At 45.1% G+C, this 25,615-nt stretch overlaps 1 protein-coding gene across 1 annotated transcript in view; it reads left to right on the forward strand.

Moving 5' to 3' along the window:
• The window catches only part of LOC146861930 (uncharacterized), a 437,430-nt gene extending 418,545 nt beyond the window's left edge, over positions 1-18,885 (forward strand). The window contains exon 7 of the mRNA XM_085643212.1: positions 17,767-18,885. Coding sequence (XP_085499338.1) covers positions 17,767-18,090 — 324 coding nt within the window. The 3' untranslated portion in view covers positions 18,091-18,885. The remainder of the gene's footprint in view (positions 1-17,766) is intronic.
• Positions 18,886-25,615: the final 6,730 nt, after the last annotated feature.

Genomic DNA, 25,615 nt, shown 5'->3' on the forward strand with positions numbered 1-25,615 from the left:
AAAACCTCAACTACAGGGTAGTCCCGGAAAGGACACTTCTATGCAGATACCTACTTCTTCCAAAAAGGAAGTGGGATAATAAAAAAAGAAAGCTTTAAAGACAAAAGATCTCAGTCCCAAGGTAGGTCTCCTCCACAGGAGCCATCTGAAAAGAGGTACAACCTTAGGAATAGGGATAATATTAGGAAACCTGACAGGTATCAGGATTCTGATACACGCTCATCTTGTTCATTTCAGGGCTCGAACAAAAGCTCCGAAAGAGAAGGAAAGTCAGAAAATAGAGAGGAGCGCACACAGTCCAGAGACAAGCAGCGTGATCAAGACTTTACTTCTGAAAAAGAAGATAAGCAAAATCCAAAACCTCAATTTAAGAAAAAGAAAGTTGCTGGTCTGAAAATCAGACATGCCCAGAATTCTGAGGACACATCTTCTGAACGAGGAATGGGCTCTGACGATGCTAGACAGTGCGGCAGAAGTAATAACAGCTCGCCTGAACCTGAAGGAATTTCTGGTGACAGCAGAGTTGAATGATTACATCATGGTAGAAACACCAGACACCAGGGTGAGCGTCCCACGTAAGTTATATGAAATAACACTCCGGATGGAGGGGGACAAGCCCAGAAAAGTAAAAGGACTTTTTTGGAAGAACTTATCATCTGGTTATGACATCCTGTTAGCAGAACAAGATTGGCCGCCTGCATTCGAGTGCCCCAGGGGAGACAGTATAATTTTCCCGCATTTTCGAACCACGTTCGCGTTCTCCTTAAACATATATATGCACAGGAGTGGGCAGTAGCCCAAGCCCCGGCATTGTACAAAAATCACGCAGGGTGGGATGAGAACTCAACCTACCACATGATCCCGTTAAAAGTTTCACCTAATGCTCAGAGGCAATATCCAATAAAGCAAGAAGCTAAAAAACAGGTCAGGGAGATCCTAGATCAACTTGAATACCAGGGGGTAATTGAAAAATGTACCTCTCCAATGAACAATCCTTTGTTTCCTGTCGCTAAACCCGACAATACATATCGTCTAGTTTTAGATTACAGACTTTTAAACTCATGCACAAAGACATTTGCTGTCCAAAATGCACATAGTGCCGAATTAATTAATAACATTGTGCGCAAAGAATACAAAACCACACTTGATATCTCAAATGGATTTTCTGCCAAAATATAGTGCCTGAAAGCAGGTATCTGATGGCATTCAGTGCGTTAGGGTCCCAACGACAATTCTGTACAAAAATAGCCCCAGGGTATTTTCAGCAAGAGTAACAGAGTTACTTCAAAACTTTGATGAAGAAGCGTTGTCCTATGTGGATGATATTTATCTGACAGACGACTTTGAGAGGTACTTGACCAGGGTAAGCACTATAATTATGGGATTTGCCAGAGAGGGCTACAAATTTAACTTTAAAAAATCAAAAATAGCCCACCTCAATGTCCTATTTTGGGGATATGAGCTGTCAAGTGAAGGCAAAAGTCTGGCTGCTAACTTTTTAGAAAAGTGTGCGCTGCTCCAGCCTCCCTCCAAAATCATAAAAAAATTTACATTCAATGCTAGGATTCCTAAATTTCGGCAGGACATACATTTTAGATTATGCACAAAGGGTAAGACCTTTCTATGACTTAATAAAACCTGACTTTTCAGCCAGAGATTGGACACAAGAACATACTAATATTCTTCGTTTACTCCAGGAAGACATGATTGCTTACAAACACCTACAAACACGCGTAAACGTATGCCACTTAGTGATCGAATAATTGCGGGTCAATGCGGGTACACTTATTTGACTTTTAATGAAGGAGAAACTGTACCAATCACATACAAATCACATCTGTACACAAATGCAGACATGCGTTTCACTTCAAAAGAAAAAACACTGACAGCCATACAGACTGCAGTAGCAAAGAAAGAGCACTGGCTCAGGGGAAACGCATTATTGTTGTAACTCCAGTACCACCTTTAGTAGCAGTTACAAAAGCCAGCATCCCAAATGCAAAAGCATTACATCCTAGATGGATACAATGTTCTAATTCTCTTAGTGCAACAGACTTTGAATACAGATTTGATCCAAGTTTAAAAACACAAGCATTCCTGCAATATGAACAAGAATATCCTCTACCTAATGAAATCTTGCCTCTAGAACAATATAAATATATTATTTATACTGACGGATCTGTGCAACCGGCCATAGAAAGTAAGCAGCAATATTTTTTGGCATGTGCTATCGTTAAAGGTGGCGTGTGTGATGGCAAGTTCCATCCTAGTTGCACAAAGACGCAATCTCTAGGAGACTGCACGGCTCAGTTGGTAGAATTAAAAGCACTCATACTGACACTTGTAAATACGGATCACAAATTCCCCACACTCATCGTGTGTGATTCTTTTTACTGTGTACAGTCATACAATGAGTACTTACAGCATTGGGAACGAAACGGGTTTAAGGATGCAGAAGGTGGCACAATTAAGCACAAAATGCTATGGGAACGGTAGCAGAGTTGAAAACCGAGCTACCGAGGACTCACATGATCCATACACTGAGTCATCAACGTGATGGCGTTCACGTTGAAGGGAATTCATTAGCAGATGAAGCCACGAAGGTGGCTGTTCTCACAGCTTTCGTAGCTGCACTGACTCGTTCAAAAACGAGAATAGGCTGAGATATTATGGTAGCTGTCATCGCATCACGCAAAGGCAGCACAGCAGTACCTAAAATGTTTCCACTCAAATACTCCTATAAGTTAGATGCACAAAAAATTCCATATGCTCAGATTCCTCGAGGGGGGGATAGAGTAATACCAAATATGGATCGTAAGCAAGGTTTAATACTAGCTGCACACGATGGTTTAAGCTCTGCGCACACAGGCGTTACAGCGACCATTTCTTTACTGAAACAGCGCTATTGGTGGCCAGGGTTAACTAAGCAAACTAAAGACTATGTCTTGAAATGCGACATCTGCCAGCAGATAAAAGGCTCCACCGTTGCACGCCCGGCACAGACGCCATTACTAAAATCTGACAAACCTCTCGCGTGTGTGTACCTGGACCAAACGGACGGGGCTTACAGATATATCATGGTTGCAGTGGATTTATGCTCGAGATTCTTATGGGTATGGCCTCAGTGTTCTGCTGATGCTCGAACTGTTATAAAAGATTTGCAAGTCTTTATCGGCACATATGCAGTTAGCACGTTACATCCTGACCGCGGCTCTGCGTTTAGCTCTCGGGCTTACAAAGGGGCCATGGAAGAAATGGGCATAGCATTGCGGTTCTCATCTCCGTACCGTCCTAAGGGAAATTCGGTTGTGGAGAGAGAAAAACGGGACTTAAAGCATTCTTTAACAGCTAGGGTATTAGGCAAGGGCGGTAGTTGGGTCACACACCTTATGGGGTACAGCGGGCATTAAACAACCAGCCAAGAAACTCTCTAGGGGGTGTCACTCCATATGAGGTCCTCTTTGGGACACGAATGTGGGTATCTTATCTTGATTGTGAAGGCACAGTGGCGGATGAAAACCCATATGATATTCATGATCTTTTGGCTGTTTTACGAGAACTAAATGAATCCAGGACAAAACAAAGTAATGTCTAACTAAAGCAGACCACCACTGAGGAAGTCAAGGTAGTCACGGCAAGACCTGTCTGGATCCCAAAAGTCGGGTTTCTGGTCAGAGAGAAAATTACGGAGAAAAAGGAATTTGGCCCCTCTTACAGAAAACCTGTACCAATCCTTACAGTACGCGAAACAAGATTTGTGCTGCTCCTGCCTCTTGCCGGAAAAAAGGAGAAAAGATTAGTCTCAATCGACTTAATCAAACCACACTATGTGGCCGATACTAAACAGTAGGTCTAGTGGACGACGCTGTAGCAGACGTCCTCCTCTGGCTACAATCCAAGAAGTTCAAACAGAAAGACTCATCACGTTTGAAGATCCATCTGTAAGGAATAAAGGACTAAGCAACAATGCTATGGAACTTGTTCCACTTGAACCAGACATTCAAATTCTAAATGAAAATCAGAACAATTCACAAGTTGCAATTAGGCCTAATACAGACGTCTACATCAACATGCCTCGTCGAGAGGAGAATAACATTTCAACTAATCCCGATGCAATTCCTACAATTGATCGAACAACTTTTGGCTACTTCATTAACTTTGATACATTTTCTCTGGATCCAAGTGAGCCGGAAACGACGCCAGCCAAAACACCATTGTTATTGTTATTGGTGATTTGTAAACGCGCACGGCTACTCAGAAGAGTGTCCCGGCGCAACCCAGCAAAAGAGAACAGTGAAAAAGAAGGAAAACAGGCTTAATTGAATAGGAAAGTTTTAAGTTTTTTCCTGAACCGAGAGGGGTTTTGAAGGCTATGGAGCTTCGGGGGGAGGGAGTTCCATGACTTAGCCGCCAGATAAGACAATGAGCTGCCGCCCCTTCTTTTCAGATGAATTTTGGGTACAGAGGCCAGGCACGAGTTCGAGGAACGCAAGTGTCTGCCCGGGACATAAAACGAGAAACGTTTCCTCAAATACTATTCATATAGTGCCGCATGGGCCGTCACTAAAGCCTTGAACAAGACCCTAGCTTTTAACGGCAGCCAGTGCAAATTACGGAGATGTTGCCTCACGCTAGTATGTTTGGGTAGGTCCAGCAGCAACCGCACAGCGGCATTCTGAACCACCTGCAATTTATCCATTAGGTAGCCAGGGAGACCTACATACAATGCATTGGCATAATCAAGATGGGAGGTGACCAAGGCCCTAATTACTGTTTCTTTGGTGGAAAGAGGCAACAGGGGCAGAAACTTTCTGAGCATCTTCAAAATGCCGAAACATGTACCTGTCAATTTGCTAATGTGATTACTAAAACTAAGTTTTTCATCAAACCCGATCCCCAGGTTCTTCACAGGAAGACCCGAAGGGGATGGTCACGGGGCATCAGTGGGCCAACAGTCATGAAAAAACAGAGAAGGGAAATCCCCAAAAAACAGTATCTCTGTTTTATCTCCATTGCATTTCAGCTGGGCCGAGGTTAACCAGTTGAACACCGCAGACAGACAGGTTCTAAAGTGGTCCGTATTGGACTCGTGCTTTTAGCATATGCTACTACTTTAGCGCCAAAGTCCTCAGCTAGCTGGATAAGAGGGGTCATATAAAGATTAAATAACAGAGGAATCAGTATGGATCCCTGAGGGACCCTTGTTTGAACAGCTTGGGTGGTAGATGTGAAAGGAGAGATTCACACTTGCTGGGTTCTACCGTCAAGGAAGGACTTTAGCCATTCCCATGCGGCACCGATGATACCAAGCCTCTGCAATCGGGCCAGGAGGAGAGCGTGGGGGACAGTATCAAAGGCGGAAGATAGGTCCAAAAGGACCAAAACTGCCCTGCCCCCAGCATCTAACGACTCCCGGATGGCCTCTGAGATTTCCACCAAGGCAGACTCAGTGCTGTAAGAAGCACGGAAACCCGATTGAGAAGGGTGCAACAAGCCATGTTGTTCAATATAGGAGGTAAGTTGTTTGTTCACAAGTTTCTCACAAACTTTGGCCACGCCCGGCAGCAGAGAGATAGGCCGATAGCTGGAGGGAATATGAGGATCTAGGGTCGGCTTTTTTATGAGGGGGACCAGCATGGCCTGCTTCCATGCGGGAGGGACCGAGGCCGACCCTAAAGATGTGTTAATCAGCTGGTTCACCATAGGATTAATGACTTGAGCTGTGCGGGCAATAATTACTGCAGGACACGGATCAAGAGGGGAACAAGACTTTAAGGAGGTCAAGGCAGCCAGAGACCCCTCAAGGGATATGGTTGAAAAAGAGGAGAAAATAGTTTCAGTGTCAAAAGCGGAATAGAGATCCGCAGGGAGCTGCATGGTCTGGGCTGCTGGTTTATCAAAGAGCAGTGAAGTGATATAACTTTAGTCATAAAAAAGTCAGAAAGTTCTTCGCACCAGATAAGAGAGGGTGTATGCGCATTGTTCAAAGCTTTAGGAGAAACATAACTTTTTACAATCTTAAATAGTGCCTTGGCATTATTGCCCGACATGGCGATACGGTACGAATAATAACACCGTTTCGCTGCAGTGATCACCGCATAGTACATTTTTGGGGCTTTTTTCAATTCCATGTTGTCGGATGAATTGTAGTTCTGTCTCCATCTTCTTTCCAGCCTTTTACAATGCTGTTTCTGGGATTTAAGCAAAGGCGTAAACCAGGGTTTGGACAGTGGCATATTAAGGCGTCAAGGTCTGACCTGAGGCAAAAGATAACAAACCACCTTCTTGATCCAATTATTGAACTGCCCCAGAGCCAAGTCCAAATCCTCTGGGAGATGTGGCAGACAGTCGGCTAATGCGGTGCACAGAGCTACGGGATCTATCTTATGGGGAGCCCTATGGGTAGCAGCACAGCGAGGCCTAGACGAGGAGGGACCTTTGGCAATATTCCAGGAAAAGGAAATTAAATAGTGATCAGACCAAGTGACGGGCAGCGGAGGGTTCACCGACAGAGGCAGGCAGAAACAAACTACGTCAAGCGTATGGCCACCACTATGAGTCGGAGAGGAAACGTATTGAACAAGTTCGGCGGAATGCAACAAGGCTAAAAAGTTGCACGTATCAATTCCATCAAGGTTGTCCAAGTGGATATTACAATACCCGAGGAGCAAAATATGGGAGTAACGCAGAGCTCTGGGTAAGATCCAAGTGTCCAACAACTTAGGGAATGGACCTAAAGGGCCAGGGGGGCGGTACAGCACAATCCCACCAAAACAATAGTGGGGTGAAATTTTTAAGCAAAAGTCCAGAGCTTCCACTTCAGAAGAGTCCGTAAGTTCAGAGAAAAGACACTCCCATTCCTCTTTGAGCACAACTGCCACACCTCCCCCCTGCCAATTTTTCCGATGAGCACGGGATATTTATGTTCTTCAGCTTTAGGAATCATGTGCATAGCATAGCGCTACTTTGAGGCGCGCGCTGTCTGATCTGTGTTTAAAATACTCCAGTTTTTTATTTGGGTTACGTTTTTATTTTCCTTTACCTTGATTTTAGCTCTTGGGGTCTCTCCTCTCACTCGCACTGTAAACTGTGTCCCGCACCGCTGCTTAGCGGGTCTAGTCCTCGGGTGGGGATAGTGTGGGAAGTTTGGGCGCCATGTTGTGTGGGGCATTAGTGGTGACATAGCTTTGACGCCATATTCCATGTCCTAGGCGCGCTGCATATTCGCGGGCAGTCTATTTAAGGCGGTCTGCCTAGCGGGACAGTCGGACAAGGTATTTATGTTCTTCAGCTTTAGGAATCATGTGCATAGCATAGCGCTACTTTGAGGCGCGCGCTGTCTGATCAGTGTTTTAAAATACTCCCGTTTTTTATTTGGGTTACGTTTTTATTTTCCTTTACCTTGATTTTAGCTATTGGGGTCTCTCCTCTCCCTCGCACTGTAAACTGTGACCCGCACTGCTGCTTAGCGGGTCTAGTCCTCGGGTGGGGATAGTGTGGGAAGTTTGGGCGCCATGTTGTGTGGGGCATTAGTGGTGACATAGCTTTGACGCCATATTCCATGTCCTAGGCGCGCTGCATATTCGCGGGCAGTCTATTTCAGCCAGCCTCCCTAGCGCGCAGCGTTGGGCGCCCTCCCTGCGCCTGAGTCGTGCCAGAGTCCTGCCCGTCTGCGCTCATCCGCGTCGAGGCCGGGTCGGGCTCCGCTCCGCCGCAGGTTGCTATTGTATGATGTCCCGTACTCCGTTACAGGTTAGGTATTCACGGACCACTCTGCTTAGCCTGCGCAATCAGGCTCCTTGTAGGCCCTGTTCTTTACACCCTCTTTCTGGTCCTGTGAATTGCTCTGACTGTGCCTTTCAATTGTTACCACACACCCCTATTGCTGATTATAGGAAATCTTCCTTGCGGTGCTTAGGCTGTTCATTATCACCTTCGGATATTTCTCAGCCTCCCCTTAATCTCAAGATCTGTCATCTTAATGTAAGGTCGCTGGTTAGACATTACGGGGATGTGCATAATTTACTTACCGATGCTGCCCCTGATATGTTGTTTATGTCCGAGACCTGGCTACATGAGGATGCCGCGGTTGCGATTAACTTAGCTCTTCCTTCGGAGCACACGATCTTTACTCTCAACCGCAACTCTAGAGGAGGTGGCATTGCGGCCGTTATTAAATCATGCTTTCCATGTGTTTGGGAGCCGCTGGACATGGCCGGCTGCGAAAGTGCCCACTTCCGTATCTCGGTCAGCCCTCATTTTACTTTTTCCGGGCTACTTATCTACCGACCCCCGGGTCCTGACGCTGCCTTTAGGCTAGCTCTACCAGAGGTCGTTAGTACATTGGCCTTGAATGCAGCTAATTTTAGCATTATTGGAGATTTAAATCTCCATTTTGACTCTCCCCTTTCTCCTGCCGTCAGCAGCACTCTTGCAGATCTGGAAGCACCTTAGCTGCATCAGCTTGTCGATCACAGCACTCATGATGGTGGCCATATATTGGACCCCATTTTCACCAACCTTATGTCAGCCAAAGTGCTGCCTCCCAAGCCTATGGCATGGACCGACCACCATCTTGTTGAGTTTCGCCTTGCAATCAAGGACTCTCCGAACAAAACATCGGCGCCTGTGTCATTGAGACGCCCATGGAGCAAGTTGAACTTAGCCGAGTTTCATCGGATCCTTGGCCAACAAACTCTCGGTCCTTTCTCTGACGTAGAATCTGGCTACGATCTTTTCTGTAACTGGCTGACTGATGCGCTGGACTACTTGATTCCAACTGCGGAGGCCAAATGTTGCCGTGGTGAGCCTAGCCCCTGGTATGACGATGCGCTTCGGCTCTTAAAGAAATCTTGCAAACAAGCCGAAAGAGCTTGGCGCAAATCTTATTTATTTGATATGAAATTGGAGTACCGTGCTAAGATTAAGCTCTATCATAGAGCGGTCTGTAAAACTCGGGCCGCCTATTTTTCTCGTGAATTTAATCTTAGCACTAATCCTACTAAATTAATCTTCAGGGTTCTTAAGGATCTTACAACTAGTAGAGCTTCACTTGATGAGATTCGCTCTGCATCGCATTGTGAAAATCTCGCCGCTTTCTTCATGGAAAAGGTGGCAGCTATTTATCGATCCTTCCCCGATTCACTTGCCCATTTGTATAAGGGAGAATCTCCTCCGATGACTATGCTGGCTCTTTGTTCTTTATCTGAGCTCTCCCGGGAGGAGTTTACAAAAATTGTCGCGAAGGTCAAGTCAGGCTCACCTAGGGATCCTCTTCGTCCTGCTCAGTTTAGAGAATCTGCATCTCTTTGTTTTTCTCCACTGCGTGACCTTGTTATTTTATCTCTAACAACTGGCTCTGTTCCTGCAAGCTGGAAAGAGGCTCAGGTGATGCCTATTTTGAAAAAAACCAGCTCTGGATCCTTCCAAACTGGAAAACTATTGCCCCATATCGCCTCTTCCGTGGGCGGCTAAATTGACTGAGGTTCATGTCAACGCCATTCTATCTGATCATCTCCATCGCGCTGATATTCTGGACCCTACTCAGAACGGCTTCCGATCCGGCCATAGCACGGAGACGGCATTGCTTTTCATGGTCGACCATTTACGAACTTTGGTCAGCTCTGGTCAAACGGCGGCACTGGTACTTCTTGATCTCAGTGCCGCGTTTGACACCGTCTCCCATGCTATCTTATTACAACGTTTGGGTGAGGCTGGTGTCGGTAATACGGCACTGGAATGGTTTCGATCATTCCTATCGGACCGTACGTTTAGGGTTGTTACACCCACTTTTCAATCGAATCCGTATCCTATTGCCCAGGGCGTCCCGCAGGGGTCGGCTCTTAGCCCCACACTTTTCAACCTTTATGTTCAGCCGCTGGCTGTGGTAGCCAAGCGATGGAACCTGTCTATGGTGTCCTACGCTGACGACACCCAGCTGGCGGTTGCATTAAGTGGGGCGTCCGACCTGGAAGCTGCTAAATTCCGGGAGGGTATCAGCTCAATAGCACGCTGGATGACTGATAATTGCCTTCAATTGAATGCCAAGAAAACTGAGGTGCTCTTGGTTGGCAAGCAGAGCCACCTTTGGGGTGATTGTTGGTGGCCATCTGAGCTTGGCCCTACTCCCCTTCCTGTTTTGGAGGTTAAAAACCTCGGGCTTTGGATAGATTCCAACCTTAGTTTTGTCTCTCATACAAAGAAAACTGCTGCCACTTGCTTTGGGATACCCCGCAAGTTCAGACCCACCTTTAAATATTTTGATGCTCCTACCCGACAGCTTATTGTACAAGCTATGATACTGTCGCGTCTGGATTACGCGAGCTCTCTCTTGTTAGGAGCCAACTCGGCTGAAATTGCTAGACTTCAACGCGTTCAAAACACTGCCGCCAGAGTTCTGGTTGGCCTACCAAGGTTTTGTTCGGCCAAAAAAACTATTGGCAAACTTCACTGGCTCCCTGTTTTACAGAGGATTAGGTTTAAGTGTCTTTGCTTGTCATTCAAAATCCTCAAGCACTCCTCTCCTTATATCCTGAAACATCTTATTCAGCCTTATTTCCCCTCGCGCACTTTAAGAACTTCTGGACTTCACTTTGTTGTAGTCCCACGTTTTAAGAGGGCTAGGGCCGGTGGACGCTCCTTTAGAGTATTAGCGGCCAGACTCTGGAATTCTCTCCCCGCCCACATCCGTGCTATTGACGATCTTCTGGTTTTTATGAAGGCTGTTAAAACCTTCCTCTTTCCCCAGAACTGCTAGTGATCCGATGTTGGCTATGTCTGATCTGATATCTGTCTGTGGCAGCGCCGGGACGCCCCTTTGCTGGGGCAGCTGTGCGCTATATAAATATGGATAACATAACATAACATAACATATTTTGAAGCCGGTAGGGATGGCCAATTCAATGACTGAACAGGAGGACTGCGTGAGCCAAGTTTCTGTCAAAAAGAGTATGTCTAAAGATGCAACTGTAAGCAGCTCATAGATGTCCTGACAATGTTTAGACATCGAACGAGCATTGATAAGTGCTGCCTTGATAGTGGCCGACACCTTACCGGCCCCATGCTGCTCCGCAGAAGGAAGGGGGGGACAAGGATAAGGCAAGCCCACACTTCATACAAGAATAGGAGCTATTTAATGCAGCATCCCATCTCATGCAGCTGCTACAGGGAGCGTTAAGTGCTAACAGTTCCTTACGATTATACTGAGTGCGTTTGACGAAATTCAAAATAGCGTCACCGGCGTAATGGCTGGCGCTGGCCGCTTCCGGGACGTTGACGGGCGCAGACGGGCTTGCCTTAGCTGCGCCTTTGGCGCGCCAGCAGCGCGCGTCTGCTACGCGCTCGCGCAGCACGCATTTTAAAGCCTCGGCCCTTCACAACCACAAGAATTAAAGAACTTTTTTTTCTTTCTTCAAAAGACATACCTGGTATCACCTTGGATTGAACTCTGGGTAATTTCTGGGATATTGTTTTTTCTTTTCTGGCTAGGCTTAGTATTGACTTTTAGTATGCTTATCAATGGACACTATCTTCAACAAGGTTCCACAGCCCAAAAGGTCAACATCCTACTGAAGCCACATCCATCATCACATCGTGAACAAAGAGACTTGTCATCAGTAAACATTACAGCAGTTCCTCTACCTGATGGTATAGTATGGGACAAGGTTGATTTCAACATTTTCGGATCAACCGAACCGTGATATCATTACCTCCAGTACATTTTCTGATGATTGGGACACTGAAACCGTAAATAACATGTTGTCTGATTTAGAGAAAACTGATGCATTTTCTAATAATGAAATGTTAGAGAGTTCTTCAAACTATGACAAATTGTACTGTTATCAACATTATGGTCATCATTTCCTGCACAAATCCATTTCACCCAGGAATGTTTTTGAGTACAATCAGTGGGAACATTGCCCAACACTACCAAAAACTAGTTCACATGCGTTTGTTCAGAAATTTGCATACTTTTCAGGGTTTAACACAACAGAAACAGCCTCATTTTACTATAAGGTTGCACCAACAGCAGCACTAAAAATTATTTTGACAAACACTAAACAGATTTACTCTGCTTCCTGTATGCAAGTATTGTTTCCTTCAACAAATACAGTCAGGGAGGCGCCGATATGGCCTTCACTAAATGTTTCTTTTATACAGTTTCATGGTTTGAGCAGAATGAAAGCCATGCTTTTACAGCAAACCGTGCCGTTAACCTCCGCTCGAGAAACCTTCGAACTCCAAGTCGCAAGGACCTCGACAGGGATACAGGTACTTATTCGTACCAACTGCCCCCTACATTTCGTAGAAATGGTGGGACGTATCTTTAATATGTCAGATACGAGTGGCATTGTACACCTATTAAAGTCCATAGGTTCAGGATTCCTTAACACCTTCCAGACGATCCTCGGAGTTATTCCTAACTTTTTACACTCCGTATTTGGAAGCATTTATGGGGGTCTACCTCTGATTCTGCTCGCTGTAGCTGGATTCCTGATTATCGTCTACCTGCTGTGCAATGGCGGGACCATCCGCAAGCGAGATTTCAAAAGCTCTCCTGGAGAGATATAACCGTGAGCGCATGGTACAGCATCTGGGTGCACCTCGCCTACGAGAACTAAGTGCTTCTTGGTTCTTATCCTTCAGACCAGTCTTTGATGACTGCATCGTACCTGTCTTCCAATGCCTGTTCTGCGGAGTACAATGCGAGTTATACATGTGTCTGACACCTGACACGGAGACGCCAGCGGACTTAGACTCCAGGCTGGAACCCATGTGGTCCCATGCACGACTCCCCAGCGTATTCCCATCTTGACTCATTACTTCCTTGAGGAAACGCAGGTGCCTTTCACGACTGAATTGAATTTAAGCTCCAGCATTGGCACCGAGGTATCGAATTCAGCACCGGCTACCTCTACAACAGCTGTTGGCTTCGAGGAGTTTCATCCATGCACACTTGCCGTGCTATGCAAGGTATTTCAGTGTTTGTCCCCTGCTGTAGCAGGCAGCGATAATGTTATGTCTCCCAGCCAGGACTTCTAATCTAAATCTGGCTCACCGTGTGCTGGGAACGAATTCAGAAATTTTATTTCCCCTTTACAAAATAACTTTTTTAAATTGACACCTTCAATGAGCATGGCCTTCTAAGTACGCTTGCAGTAGTCCAACTTGTGTGATCAAACTCATTTAGAACTGTGATTTGCGGAACTTTACAACAAAATGTTAAACTATTGCCAAAGAACATTTAACGCCTCTTTTCTAAACTGTTTTTAAATTAATTTGAAACGTTTTTAGAAACATTTTATGACTTCTTGATAATATTATGCACTGACACCATTATAAATGTGTATCTCGAAATGTGTATTATTATTGTTAAGTATGAGGAGGAGTGGGTGTTATATTTCATAACGGTACCCTAATATAGGTTTAGAGAACATTGTACTCTTTCTCTACATCATCTCCCCTTCATTTCATATGAACGAGCCTTATAAGGACATAACTCCAAATAAGGACAGAATGCCTTATAGGGACTGAACGCCTTATAAGGACTGACGCCTTTTAAGGACTAAACCTTTCACCTTAGTTCTATGACGAGGGTGGGTTCTGCCCGATCAATATTGCTAAGACGTCATCTTTAGCACATATGAATAATTTATGAGTACACTCTCCAGGGGGGCATACTTCACCTCTCCTATCTACGCACAAAGGTTTAATCCCCAACGTCATCCCAATACTGAACAATGGGAAACATACGCACATAGACTGTATAAATACAGCACCTCTTGCTATCAGTAGGCAGGAGGGAACCAAGACTTCAAGGACGACACACTGACCAGAGACTCTGCGGCTCTGGCATGCCATCGCTCCAGCTGACAGTGGTCCAACTATCCCTGACGGGTGTCCAACTCAAGTCCAGGATGAAGTCCCACACTCTCACTATTCATGTATGGGGGTTCGACTAAATCCTAGCGGGATTCTTGGCTCTTAGATTCTAGGCTATTAGGCTGTTAGGCTCATTAGCTCTTTCGCGCCTACTCACATGCTAGGTACACTCAGGTACATCTAGACAGGCATCTTAGGACTACGCACTTTATTGTATAAATGCATTTTATATTCATGTATGTGTTCATAACTATTGCAAAATGGTAGAACAATGCTATTCCTTTTTATTCGCTGTACTGCTGGTTCTATATCTCTGCTACTGTGTTACAGTTGTAGCAGCACATTTGTTTTACATGAGAAGAACAATGGTACAATAAATTCCTATTGTAAACACGCCCGACTGTTTCTTCTATGTATCTCTCTGAGAGCAAAACAAGCAAGCACGAGTGACTGGGTGAAAAGTAGTATATTGTTTACACGAGTGTGAGGAATCAAGGTTTGTTGTGTTCTGAGGTTGCCATAAACTAATCTCTCTGATAGAAGGAGATTCTAGTGGCACTGCGAGGTATCTAATGCAAAAACAGGCTAACATACTCGGCGGGGGTGTACAGAGTCAGTCTGCCACCAGACCCACAGTTTATGTTATCCACAAATGCGCAGGTCCTGCATGATGGGTACAATAGGAACTACACTACATCCCCTTCTATTGTGATGAAGGTCTCAGGAGGGATCAGGTAATATGTATGTAGAAGGGCATGGAGTAGCTTGGGCAATGATACCATCTTAAACATAGCCGCCCTCCCTAGCAATGTGAGGGGTAGTCCTCACCATCTCTCTATGGGCCAGATGTACGCCGTATTTTTGCATGGGCAAACGGGTATATTTTCTTATGCTGTCTAGAGTTTTAAACAGAGGTGTTTCCAAGCTTCTTAGTGAGCGCAGTGAAAGATGTTGCGCAGCTGCCAGAGCAGCTGGCTGTGGAGCGCGGGGCTCGTGGGACCATCCCTGGTGCCGGGGGCAGCTCAGCATCATATGACTCTGGGCAATAGCTCACTCAATCTCCCCAACGGCCCCAGCGCCTGGATACCCTTAGAGGTGATAAGTTGTGCTTTACAAATCTGGAATTATTATTATTATTATTATACCTCCAGAAATCAATAATTTCAGAGTCGGATAGCGAGAATTCAAAAGTTTTGGACTTTGTGTACTATACAAGTCATCTTGTAAATACTCTTGGTTTGATCAGGAAGCCCTCAATGGAATATAATACAGAGGTGATATTGTCACAAAATATTCTCCTTGTGATCCGACTTGCGGTAGCAGCCACAGCAGCCTTTAGAGGAGCAAGATGAATTTTATGAATACCCATCAATAGACAGTTTCCATAATCAAGCATTGATGATACTACTTTTACCACCATTTGATATAATTTCCTGTAATATAACATTTTACCCGAATAAAAGCCCTGATTGGAATTGATCATTACTGGCCAAGTTGTTGATATGTGCATGAAAACTGGAGATTGTGAGCCTTAAGTAATGAATGGTGGAAGGTTAAGTATTCATTGCTAGAACTCAAACTCATAACCTCCAGAGCATCACATTATGACTGAGCCCCTTTGCCAGCTTAGGATGGTGACATGACTTGTGTTTTAATCTGTATCCAGTTGAAGCTGTTTGGTCCAAGATACTAGTCTCTTTGCAGAGGTAGCTTCAAATAAATATGATCAGCAAGGCTGTTACTTTGCTTCATGCCTCCCTCAATATCTTGTTTCGAAAATTTGCTCTTTGACCATTTTGTGTGTCGTGTTAAGGAATACTTTTGACAGACCCTTTTTTGCTCGTTGCAGCTGCCAAATCTATTCTTCCACCTTTGTACAGGTGAAATTCTTCACACACATATGCATGGACGTCTATTGAAGACATTACAGGGGGAATTACTCAGCACTGTAATTTCTGAACTCTTAGGTCTTTAGCGCCCCTCCCTCTCACAAGCACCTACCAACATATGGGTAGAGCAAGCAAAAAGGAACTGAGAAGCGGAGTCTAATGAGCACATATGCCATTGGCCCTGGTGAAGGCAGGACAGCTCATATACTTGAACTTCCTTTTAGTGCTATGGCCCAGACGGGATTGAGTGAGTGGGCATCTCAGCTACATGTAGAAAAACTTGACTAAATTACAAAGAGTGGAATGGTGAACACATGTACAGATTCACAGGTTTCATTTCCACTGCTTCACAGTTTCACTGAGATGGCTCTGTGAAAGTGCAAGCCAATGTAACTGTAGTCATAGGGACAGCAGGTAGACGAGATTGAAGTTGAAGAAATGGAAATGGCAATATTTGGACCTAATACTAAAAAGTAAAGTTTCAATTATTATTACCAGATGTACTGCTGTCTCAATTCAGATTTTTTTCTAATTTTTAAGAAGTATGCATGGATACTGCGTTTTCTGTCTCTACCCCGTGCTTAATTTGTAAAACAATAAGTGCCAGGGCCCTTGTCAGGAGGCTATGACAGCTTGCACTATCCATTGCCCCTGCCACTGCTGCCAACAACAGTACCAACACAACTACTAACCATTACAATCCTACAAGTGTGACATTTCAGACTATACCAGGGCCCCAAAACTATGAGAATGGCTTGTGCAGCAGTTAGTCATTTTTAATGTATTTTGAATTAATAAACAACTGTTGTTGTGCTGCTCTCTAAATCAGACAAACAGTGCCACCCTGTGGCAGACTGCCATAAGCCCCAGTGTTGGCAATTAAGTGCCAGTGCCGAACACTGGAAACCACCGGCACAAATTAAGTTCTGCCTCTACCAGGATCAAAGAAGTGTCTGTGTCTTCTCAAAGTTTCATGCCCCTTTCGTTGATTTGTAGAGCCTGCTTGCCGGCTACTTCCACAGGCTTTGCATGAAATAAATCTTGGAAGCTACTTCCAGATGTAGTGCTTCTTTTGGCAAACACACAATATGAATAGTGGCGTCTCATCTGTCTTTTCATGCTGTGAGAACAGTTATGATGAGCTGGGACTGCGCAACAGCAGTGCACTCGGAAAGGGAAAAAGTATTTTTATGATGATTCAGGTTCTCTTGGTTGTTGCTCTGCCTTCTTCATAACACCGCCCACTAGCACTCAGAAGCCAATCTTCCAGTCCGATCCTACATCACACGAAAGTTAGGGGATTGAGGAAGCAACATGGGGACCCACTGGCAGGAATGAAGCATTTTATGCAGCGGACCACATGTGTGGAAGGCCTCCTAGGAGTACTTAAAGTAAAATTATCTTTCGAGAAGAAAAAAAATTGGTATTCACTTTAGTTCTCCTGCAGCAGAATTGAGTTCCCAGTCAGATGTGCATTAGAGAGATGGAGTAAGAGATCCTGGGTTGAGGTTGTGGGCTGTCTGCCTCAAGTGGGATATTTGGACGTGCATTTAAGATCACCATCTAATTTTACATTTGTACTTATCACCTGTACTTATTTTGTCAAATAAATAAATAAGTGCAGAAACTGACAATTTTCTTAGAAGGCTGTCACTGCAGAATGCCAAGGATGCCCATCATTTATTCCACCTCACGCCTCTTTTATTTATCACCCTACACTTCATGTCTGTTTTACTCATGCATGTTCTTTTTCACTCCTGTTTTCTGTTTTTGTCACTGTTTTCCTGTTTTTCTTTTCTTCCTTCTTTCTCCCTTTTCTGCCTTTCATGCTCTTCCTTTGGATCCAATGATGAAAACTGTGTCCTGGTCCCAAAAAATGAGTGCCTGTGCTCACCAGTTGCAACCATCAGAACAAATTAAGCACTATTTCTACAGATGCATCTTTGCACTTTCAGTAGATCCCTGTTTATAACCACTTGTGTTTTCCTCTATATAGATCTGTGGGAAGGGTTGCCGGCACCCTAGCAATTTGAAGAAACACATCCGAACTGTGCACAAGGAAGACATGCGAGTTCAGATCAATAGGGAGCACGCTTCTCCCAGATTCTACAAGAACATGCGCCCTCAAGCAAGGACTAACAATGAACTGCTTCAACAGATTTTGTCCACCACACTTTCAACATTGCAGTCTGCTTCCTCTGCCTACCACGTCCCAGCTGAACAGACTGTCTCCTCTACGGCCACAGCCTCCCCAGTAACTCTTACTTACCTCTCCATGTCCACCCTCGCACAACAGCAACAAGCGCAATCCTCAAGCTAGCACTCTTTTGACTACATCAGTGCTACCCCGGATACTACTGGTGCCATGTGATGACTGGAAGAAACTGAGAAAATAGATGGTTGGTTTGAAATGACTCACCCAAAAAATAACACATTGGTAACATTCATTATTTTGGATGATGGAGCTATTTAGGCAGCATTCATGTCATAATGGGGAGATATGCTGCAGGTATGATATATACCCAGCCACTTCCTGCTAAACCATCAACCATAGCCGGTACTGTCAACGACTCCTGGGGAGTTGTGCGTCCCCGCCTTTAATCGCAGTAGTCTTATTGTTTTTATACAATAAATTGCCCTATTCTGTTGCCTATGTTGCATATGTTGGTATTTAGATTTTATATTTACAAAACTGAAGTGATCAAGTTGTGCAAGTCAAAGCCTTAAAACTCCATCACAATTAAAAGGTTTCACTTATTTTTGCACAAAATGGATTTCGAAAGTAGGGATTGGCGTGCACAAATGCACAAAAGGCGAGTGGGTACCATACTCATTTATTTGCACACTCTTCATACGGATATGTTGATTTCACACTTGTGGACGTAAATTGCTTATTTCAAGGTATAGGTAAGTTCTAGAGCATTCCGTACATCTGATTTGTAAGACTCTTGGCCGTGCAGTTGAGAAGTTGAGTTTGGGTTCCAGTTTCAGAGAGAATGTAAGAAGCTTTTTGCAGTGTAACCTGCTCTAGATCCACATTTTGTGCATTATTCCACCATCTAGTTATTTTGGTCTGTAGATGTAAATGAAAATAAAATTTTAACTTTGGTTGTCGACAATAGGTGTAGTCAATATGACTCACTAAGTGTATATCTGATGTGTTTGACCTCCTGATGACCAGTAGCTGATTGTGCTCATATTTGAGAGAGGACCCATGAAGTCTTTACAAGCTCCATATTTTGCACTCCAACCTTTTAATCTATAGCCAAGTCCTTCAAGGACATTACCATAATACTTCGTTTTTGCAATTGCACATTTAGTAGTACAGTGCAAAGGTGAATTCGGACTCTGTTACCAAAGTACAGCAATATTTACATGAGCAAAACACCTTTTGCTGTTTTACAGATGGAACTTAGCAAACAATTTACACACAGAAACAACCCTCCTTATACTTAGAGGGTTTCTCCAACTTGATTTTAACTTGGGGAACCCATTTAACACCTTGCATTCTATTTTTGGTTAAATACCTTTTGTTAAAACAAATACACATACAAATGCCATGGCATAAACCATTTATGCAGATGCTCATAGTATAGTATGTTAATAATTGCTTTTGTTGAGGAAGAGGATGGGTATCATGACTCACTTGAGGCTTTGCTTTTCGTGAGGCTTGGCCCCTCCTCACACTCAACGATCCTAATAAATAAAGTATTAAAGTCTGTACCTGCATATATACTTTCAATATACTATATATGCCGATGTCGCGCCACTCCCTCAACAGAGGGAATAATTAGCATATAGCCATTATGTTGCTGATCCTGAAGTTCATTCCGGGACAGGAATACAACCCTCAGACTTCTCTGCTTACAGGCAGCTGAGACATGTGTTCTATAGGGCCAGTTAGGAGTACAAGTCTAGTTTATGGCCTACATTGAATACAGTCAGTTGTGGCTGTGCACTATTCCATAATTTATGTGCTTTACTTTGGGAATTGACTTTGTTCGTACGTCTGTCTTCAACCAATCAACAAAACCTGGCTTATAAAGCTTGGCTTATCGCCCAAAAGGGTATCCAGGTGCTGAAAATCCTGCTGCTAGGGAGGGGTCAGTTGAACAGCCAGGTCTTAAATCTTTTCCTGATTTCCAATAGAGAGGATGAGGTCCTGAGGTGAATGGGGAGGTTGTTCCAGAACTTCGCAGCGAGGTAGGAGAAATAGCGTCCTTCACTGTTGCTTCAGCAGATGCGTGGGTGTGAGAGAGGGAATTGGAGCGCAGGTGTCTGGAGGGTTGGTGGAAGTTCAGGCTGTGGTTGATGTATGCTGATCCTTGGTTGTGTAGGGCTTTGTTGGTGTGAATCAGCATCTTGAATTGACATCTCTTCTGAATGAGGAGCCAGTGGAGGTTCTTGAGGTAGGGGGTAAAATGGGTCCGCTTTGGGAGGCCGAGGATGAGTCTGGCTGCTGAATTCTTTGTGGTCTGCAGTCTCTTCAGAAGGTGTGAGGTGATACAAGGTGATTCCTACTTAGAATGCATTGCCATATTCCAGCCAGCTGGTGACTAGGGTTTTAGTGACAGTTCGTTTGGTGTTGACAAAGAGACATTTGAAGATCTTATGCAGCATGCTAGGAGTGAGAACCAGGCGGAGGAGACTGCATTGATCTGACTTTTCATACTGAGCTTGATGTCCACGCCAAAGGCAAGCTCGTCTGCACCCATCCATGCCTGAACTGCGCCCTGGGCCATGGACCCTGGTTCCTGGACTATCCACTGCTATGATTCCAGCACCCTCCACGCCCTCAACACTGGACGTTCCACCGCCTACGACCGTGCGTCACCGAAGACACCCAATGCCGGTTCACCTGCTGCAACTGAACCTTCACCAGCCTCCCCACACCAGACCCATTAACCGCACCAGACCCGACCATGCTCAGAAGCATCCTACTCAACACCCGCTCCCTCAAAAGACATGTTGTGGAGATCTGGGACCTGCTCGACTCGATCTTCCCTGTTGTTGCCTTCTTTACAGAAACCAGGATGAACCCCACCTCATCCCCAGACAACGCAACCACCATTCCAGAAGGCTACAAAATCATCCCTAAGGACCGCATCAACCGACCGGGAGGAGGCATCGTCATTGTACACAAAAACACCCTCTGTCTCACAACCAGCTCCGATGACCACTCACCCAATATGGAGCACCTCCACTTTCAGATTCAGCCCCAACCCGAACGCCACCCTCCGTGGCACCCTCTTCTACAGACTTCCCAGACCCTGCCCCCTTCAGCGATGCCATAGCCGAGTTCATCGCTCTTCACGCTCTCGCCTCAATGGACGACATCCTCCTCGGTGACCTCAATTTTCACCTAGGCAACCTCGACAACCACAACACCTCATCCCTATTGGAGAACCTTGCCACCTTTGAACTCAAAGAACAGGTCACAACGCCAACCCACTCAACAGGACACACGCTCTACCCCATCTTCTCTGCAAGCAGCAACATCTTTGCAGCCACACCTCCAAGCCACACTGGAATGACCACCACTGCATCCACTTCTCCTTCACCAAACCCACTGTATGCCACCATGCTCACCACGATCCTCACCGAAGCTGGAACAAGGCCAGTGAAGACCAGCTCACCACCTCTCTCAGCAAAACCCCTCCACTAACATCCATGGACAGCAACACCTCAGCCGACCCGATGGACCTCAAGAACTACCGATCCATCTCTCTGCTCCACTTCCCAGCCAAAGTCATCAAGAAAGCCATTAACTTCCAACTCTCCAAGTTCATCGAAATGAACCACATCCTGGACCTCTCCCAATTGGGCTTCAGAAGCAACCACAGCACTGAGACAGCTCTCCTCACTGCTACAGATGACATCCGCACCCTCATTGACTGAGGCAAAACAGCTGTCCTCATCCTTTTGGACCTCTCAGGCCGCCTTTGACACCGTCTCCCACGACACCCTCTGCGTAAAATGCCACGGCGCCGGCCTCCACGGCAAAGCCCTAGAATGGATCCGTTCCATCCTTACTGACGGAATACAGAGTCAGACTTCCACCATTCAACTTCGAGCCCACAGAGATAAGCTGCAGAGTGTCTCAGGGATCCTCCCTGAGCCCCACCCTCTTCATCATCTACATGGCCCCGCTTGCAGCCATCGTCAGAAGCCACGGACTCAACATCGTCTCCTAGGCTGACGACACCCAGCTGATTCTCTCCCGCACATACAAACCCACAGCCGCCAAGAGCAACTTCTACAATGGGATGAACGCAGTCTCCACCTGGATGAAGGACGGCTGCCTCAACCTTAACTCAGACAAGATCGAAGTCCTCATCCTGGACTCCACCCCCTCTGCCTGGGACGACTCCTGGTGGCCTTCAGCGCTTGGAATCCCCCACACCCAAGGACCATGCATGAAACCTCAGCATCATCCTAGACTCGTCTCAATGAACCACCAAATCGACTCATTTTCGTCCTCCCGCTTCCACCTGCTTCATAAGATCTACAAGTGGATCCCCAAAGAGTCCAGGAAAATGGTTAGCCCTGTGCTTGTCAGCAGCAGACTCGACTACAGCAACGCAATGTACGCCGGCACCACCCAGAAACTCCAAAAGAAACTGCAGAACATCCAGAGAACGCCTCAGCCAGACTCATCCTGAATACTTCACGATGCATCCACATCACTGGCCACCTGAGAGATCTTCACTGGCTACCTATCAACAAATGAATTACCTTCAAGCTCCTCACGCATGCATACAAAGCCCTCCACAACGCCGGACCTGCATACCTCAACTACTTCCGCTCCTTCTACATTCCCACCAGACATCTCTGCTCCATCCAACTGTCCCTGGCCACCATCCCACAGAACCGCAAAACCACGGCTGGAGGAAGATGCTTCTCCTACCTCGCTGCAAATACCTGAAACTCCCTGTCTCCGCACTTCAGGCAATAACTGTTGGTGCAGCAATTCAGGAAGGACCTCAAGACGTGGCTCTTTGACTGACTGCAGATCCCCCCCCCCCCACACTCAGCGCCTTGAGACCCTTACAGGTCAGTAGCTTTATAAGAAACCTTATTGCTTGACTGACCTGATTGAAGGTTGCGGGCATGGTCTGTCGGAGTGGGTGAGGGTCCTAGTTAGGAAGGCCATCAGGTTTCGTTCCACGGGAAGGTGTTGTTTCCAAAGATCAGCACTTCTGTTTTGTCTGTGTTGAGTTTTAGGCTGTTGTCTTTCATCCAGTCGGCAATGCTCGTCATGCGCCTGTTGAGGTTGTTCAACGTGATGGAGGGGTCTTCTGTTAGCTAAAGGATAAGTTAAGTGTTGTCGGCATAGGATATAATGTTAAGTCCATGGTTTTTGACACATTTTGGTCATGAAGGTGATAAACAGAGTAGGGTTGAGGCATGAGTCTTGAGGGACACCTCAGATTATGTTCTTGGGTTCCGAGGTGAAAGTTGGTAGGCAGATTCTCTGGGTTCTTCTGGGGAGGAAGGAGGCGATCCATTTGAGGGCATCAACTTGGATTCCAATGTATCGAAGCCTCTTGATAAAGGTATGGTGGGATACTGTGTGGAGCACTGTTGAGATGTTGTGTCGGTTCAGGGCCGCCGTTTCTGCCCGGTCAAGGAGGGTTCTGATGTTGTCGATGCCAATAATCAGGGTGGTTTCAGTGCTGTGGTTGGTGCTGAATCTGGATTGAAAAGTGTCCAAAAGATTGTGGTTCTCAGGGTGTTCCGTGAGTTGGCAGTTGATGGCCTTTTCGAGGACTTTAGCTGGAAAGGGGAGCAGAGAGATGGGACAGTAATCTGGGATCATTCTTGAATGGAGAGTTCCATTCATGAATTGAGTTTTTCATTCTGACCTCAAATGTTGTTTGGTTTTGTGTTGCCAAGATGCCAGATAGTTCTTTATCCTTATGTAGGAAAAGCCAGGTCTCTACTTCCTTCCTGAACCTCGGATGAACTTGTATGTTTTTTATTTTAAGTGGTTAAAAGTTCCAGAGTTTTACTGAGAATGATTTTCCATCCACAACTTTTTTCTTCCAGGAGAAAATGGTTAGACGAGGTGGTAGTTTTGAGCACAGTGTTTTGTTCCAGGATCACCATTCGAATTTTGTTAATAGGAACCTCAAACCGTTCTCTGGCTGGACCTGTGGACAATGCAGAGTATATTAAAGGCAGAGCATCTAGCTACAGGTAGCCAGTGGAGTGAATAAAGCTTGGGAGCAATATGTTCCCCTGGATGAAGATATGTTCCATTGGATTCAAATGCACGTGAAGTCATCAGTTTGTTTTATTCCTTTGCAAGCCCTCACCAGGCCATTGAATATTTTATCTACTCCTTCCTTTTTTTCACTTACTCAGAACAAAAAAGTTGTGAATTGAAAGAGGTTTGAAGGGGATTAATAGAGAATTGGCTTCTAGTTCCTAAGACAAATGGACAAGAGAGAGGTGGGTAAAAGTGATAGTGAAAGAAATGTTAAAAGCACAAGAATGAGTGAGAAAGAGCAACATGACAAAGGAAAAGTCATGCAAGAAATAAGTGGGTTCGAGGGACACCTGAAGTGCGTAGTGTTATGGTATGAGACTGCCCGACTTCAGCAACCTGGCCTGCCTGCATTTGTACACAGCATATCAGTTACTGCTCATGCCCGCATCAGCCACATATTTATTTTATTTATTTGTAAAGTGCATGACTGTCTATAAGGCTTCTTGACAGCAGCAGAAACTATAAACACCGAACCCAGACTGCACTTGACAGTCTCTAATAGAATAGAAATGTTGTCAGGCCACGCTGGAATCCTAGATAGGTCTACATCATAGGATTCTCACTGATAGTCATAAACATAGAATATTCCCTCCTGTCTACGGGTACCACAGAACACTGTCTTCTTTATATTTAGAGTTAATCTGTAGGAAGTGAAAACGTCAATGCCCATAGTCTGGACATATCTTGATAATGAGCAAGACAGGACAGCTTTTACGCATTTTTCTAATTTAGCAAAATTGTATTCCGTAATTCAGTAAAACCACATTGCAGCACCTACCTGAAAGCAGTGTTGTACCCTATCCAAATTAATCTGTAACCTAAATTAGGGAGAGAGAGAATTGAAGGAAAAAGGTGCTGGTCTGGTCAAAAATGCAGATACTGCAGCGAGCAATACACTGATACTTTAAGAATCCAGCAGCTTCTCCTTCCCAGCGTGCATTGTACTGGCAACTTGCCTCACATCCTCAGTTCTTGTTCTTTTTTCCGGGTCATGCTGAGTAGATCTCAGAACAGTCTCTGGGTTTCTTTACTCAATTTATCTTTGCTATTTTAATACAATTGAGGAATTTCGTGTTTCATTCCACATCATTTGAGACTATTAACATTTTTTACCCATTTTGTCAATCAAAGAGGGATTTTATTTCACTGAAATGCCATCTCTTTTAGTGAAATATTCCTCATGTAGGCGAAAGACGGCTTTTTGAGACCCTCATACTCTTCGTGTGGTATGTCTTCCTGTCTCACATTCAGTTACAGTGCAAACTTTTTAAAAAATATTGCAAAAGAGCCCTGAAAGACAGGAAGTGCATTTGTCGCAAAGAAAAGCTTGAGAACATGTGAGAAGAAGAAAGAAAATAGCAGAAGAAAAAGTCAGAGAGGAGGCCCCCTTTTCTCGTCTCATGAAAGATACTCTTACAGAGGAAGATTTAAAAGTGCAAGAGAAGCAACATGGTGTTGTGAGAGAAGAAATCTACTAAAGGGAGTATCTTTTCACCAGGATCTTCCAAACCAAACAATTGTAATGGATGTCTCTTTCACAGAATCGGATGGTCATCTGCAGGATCTCACAGTT

This window comes from Triturus cristatus, chromosome 2_2, assembly GCF_964204655.1.
Source record: "Triturus cristatus chromosome 2_2, aTriCri1.1, whole genome shotgun sequence".
Lineage (NCBI taxonomy): Eukaryota > Metazoa > Chordata > Amphibia > Caudata > Salamandridae > Triturus > Triturus cristatus.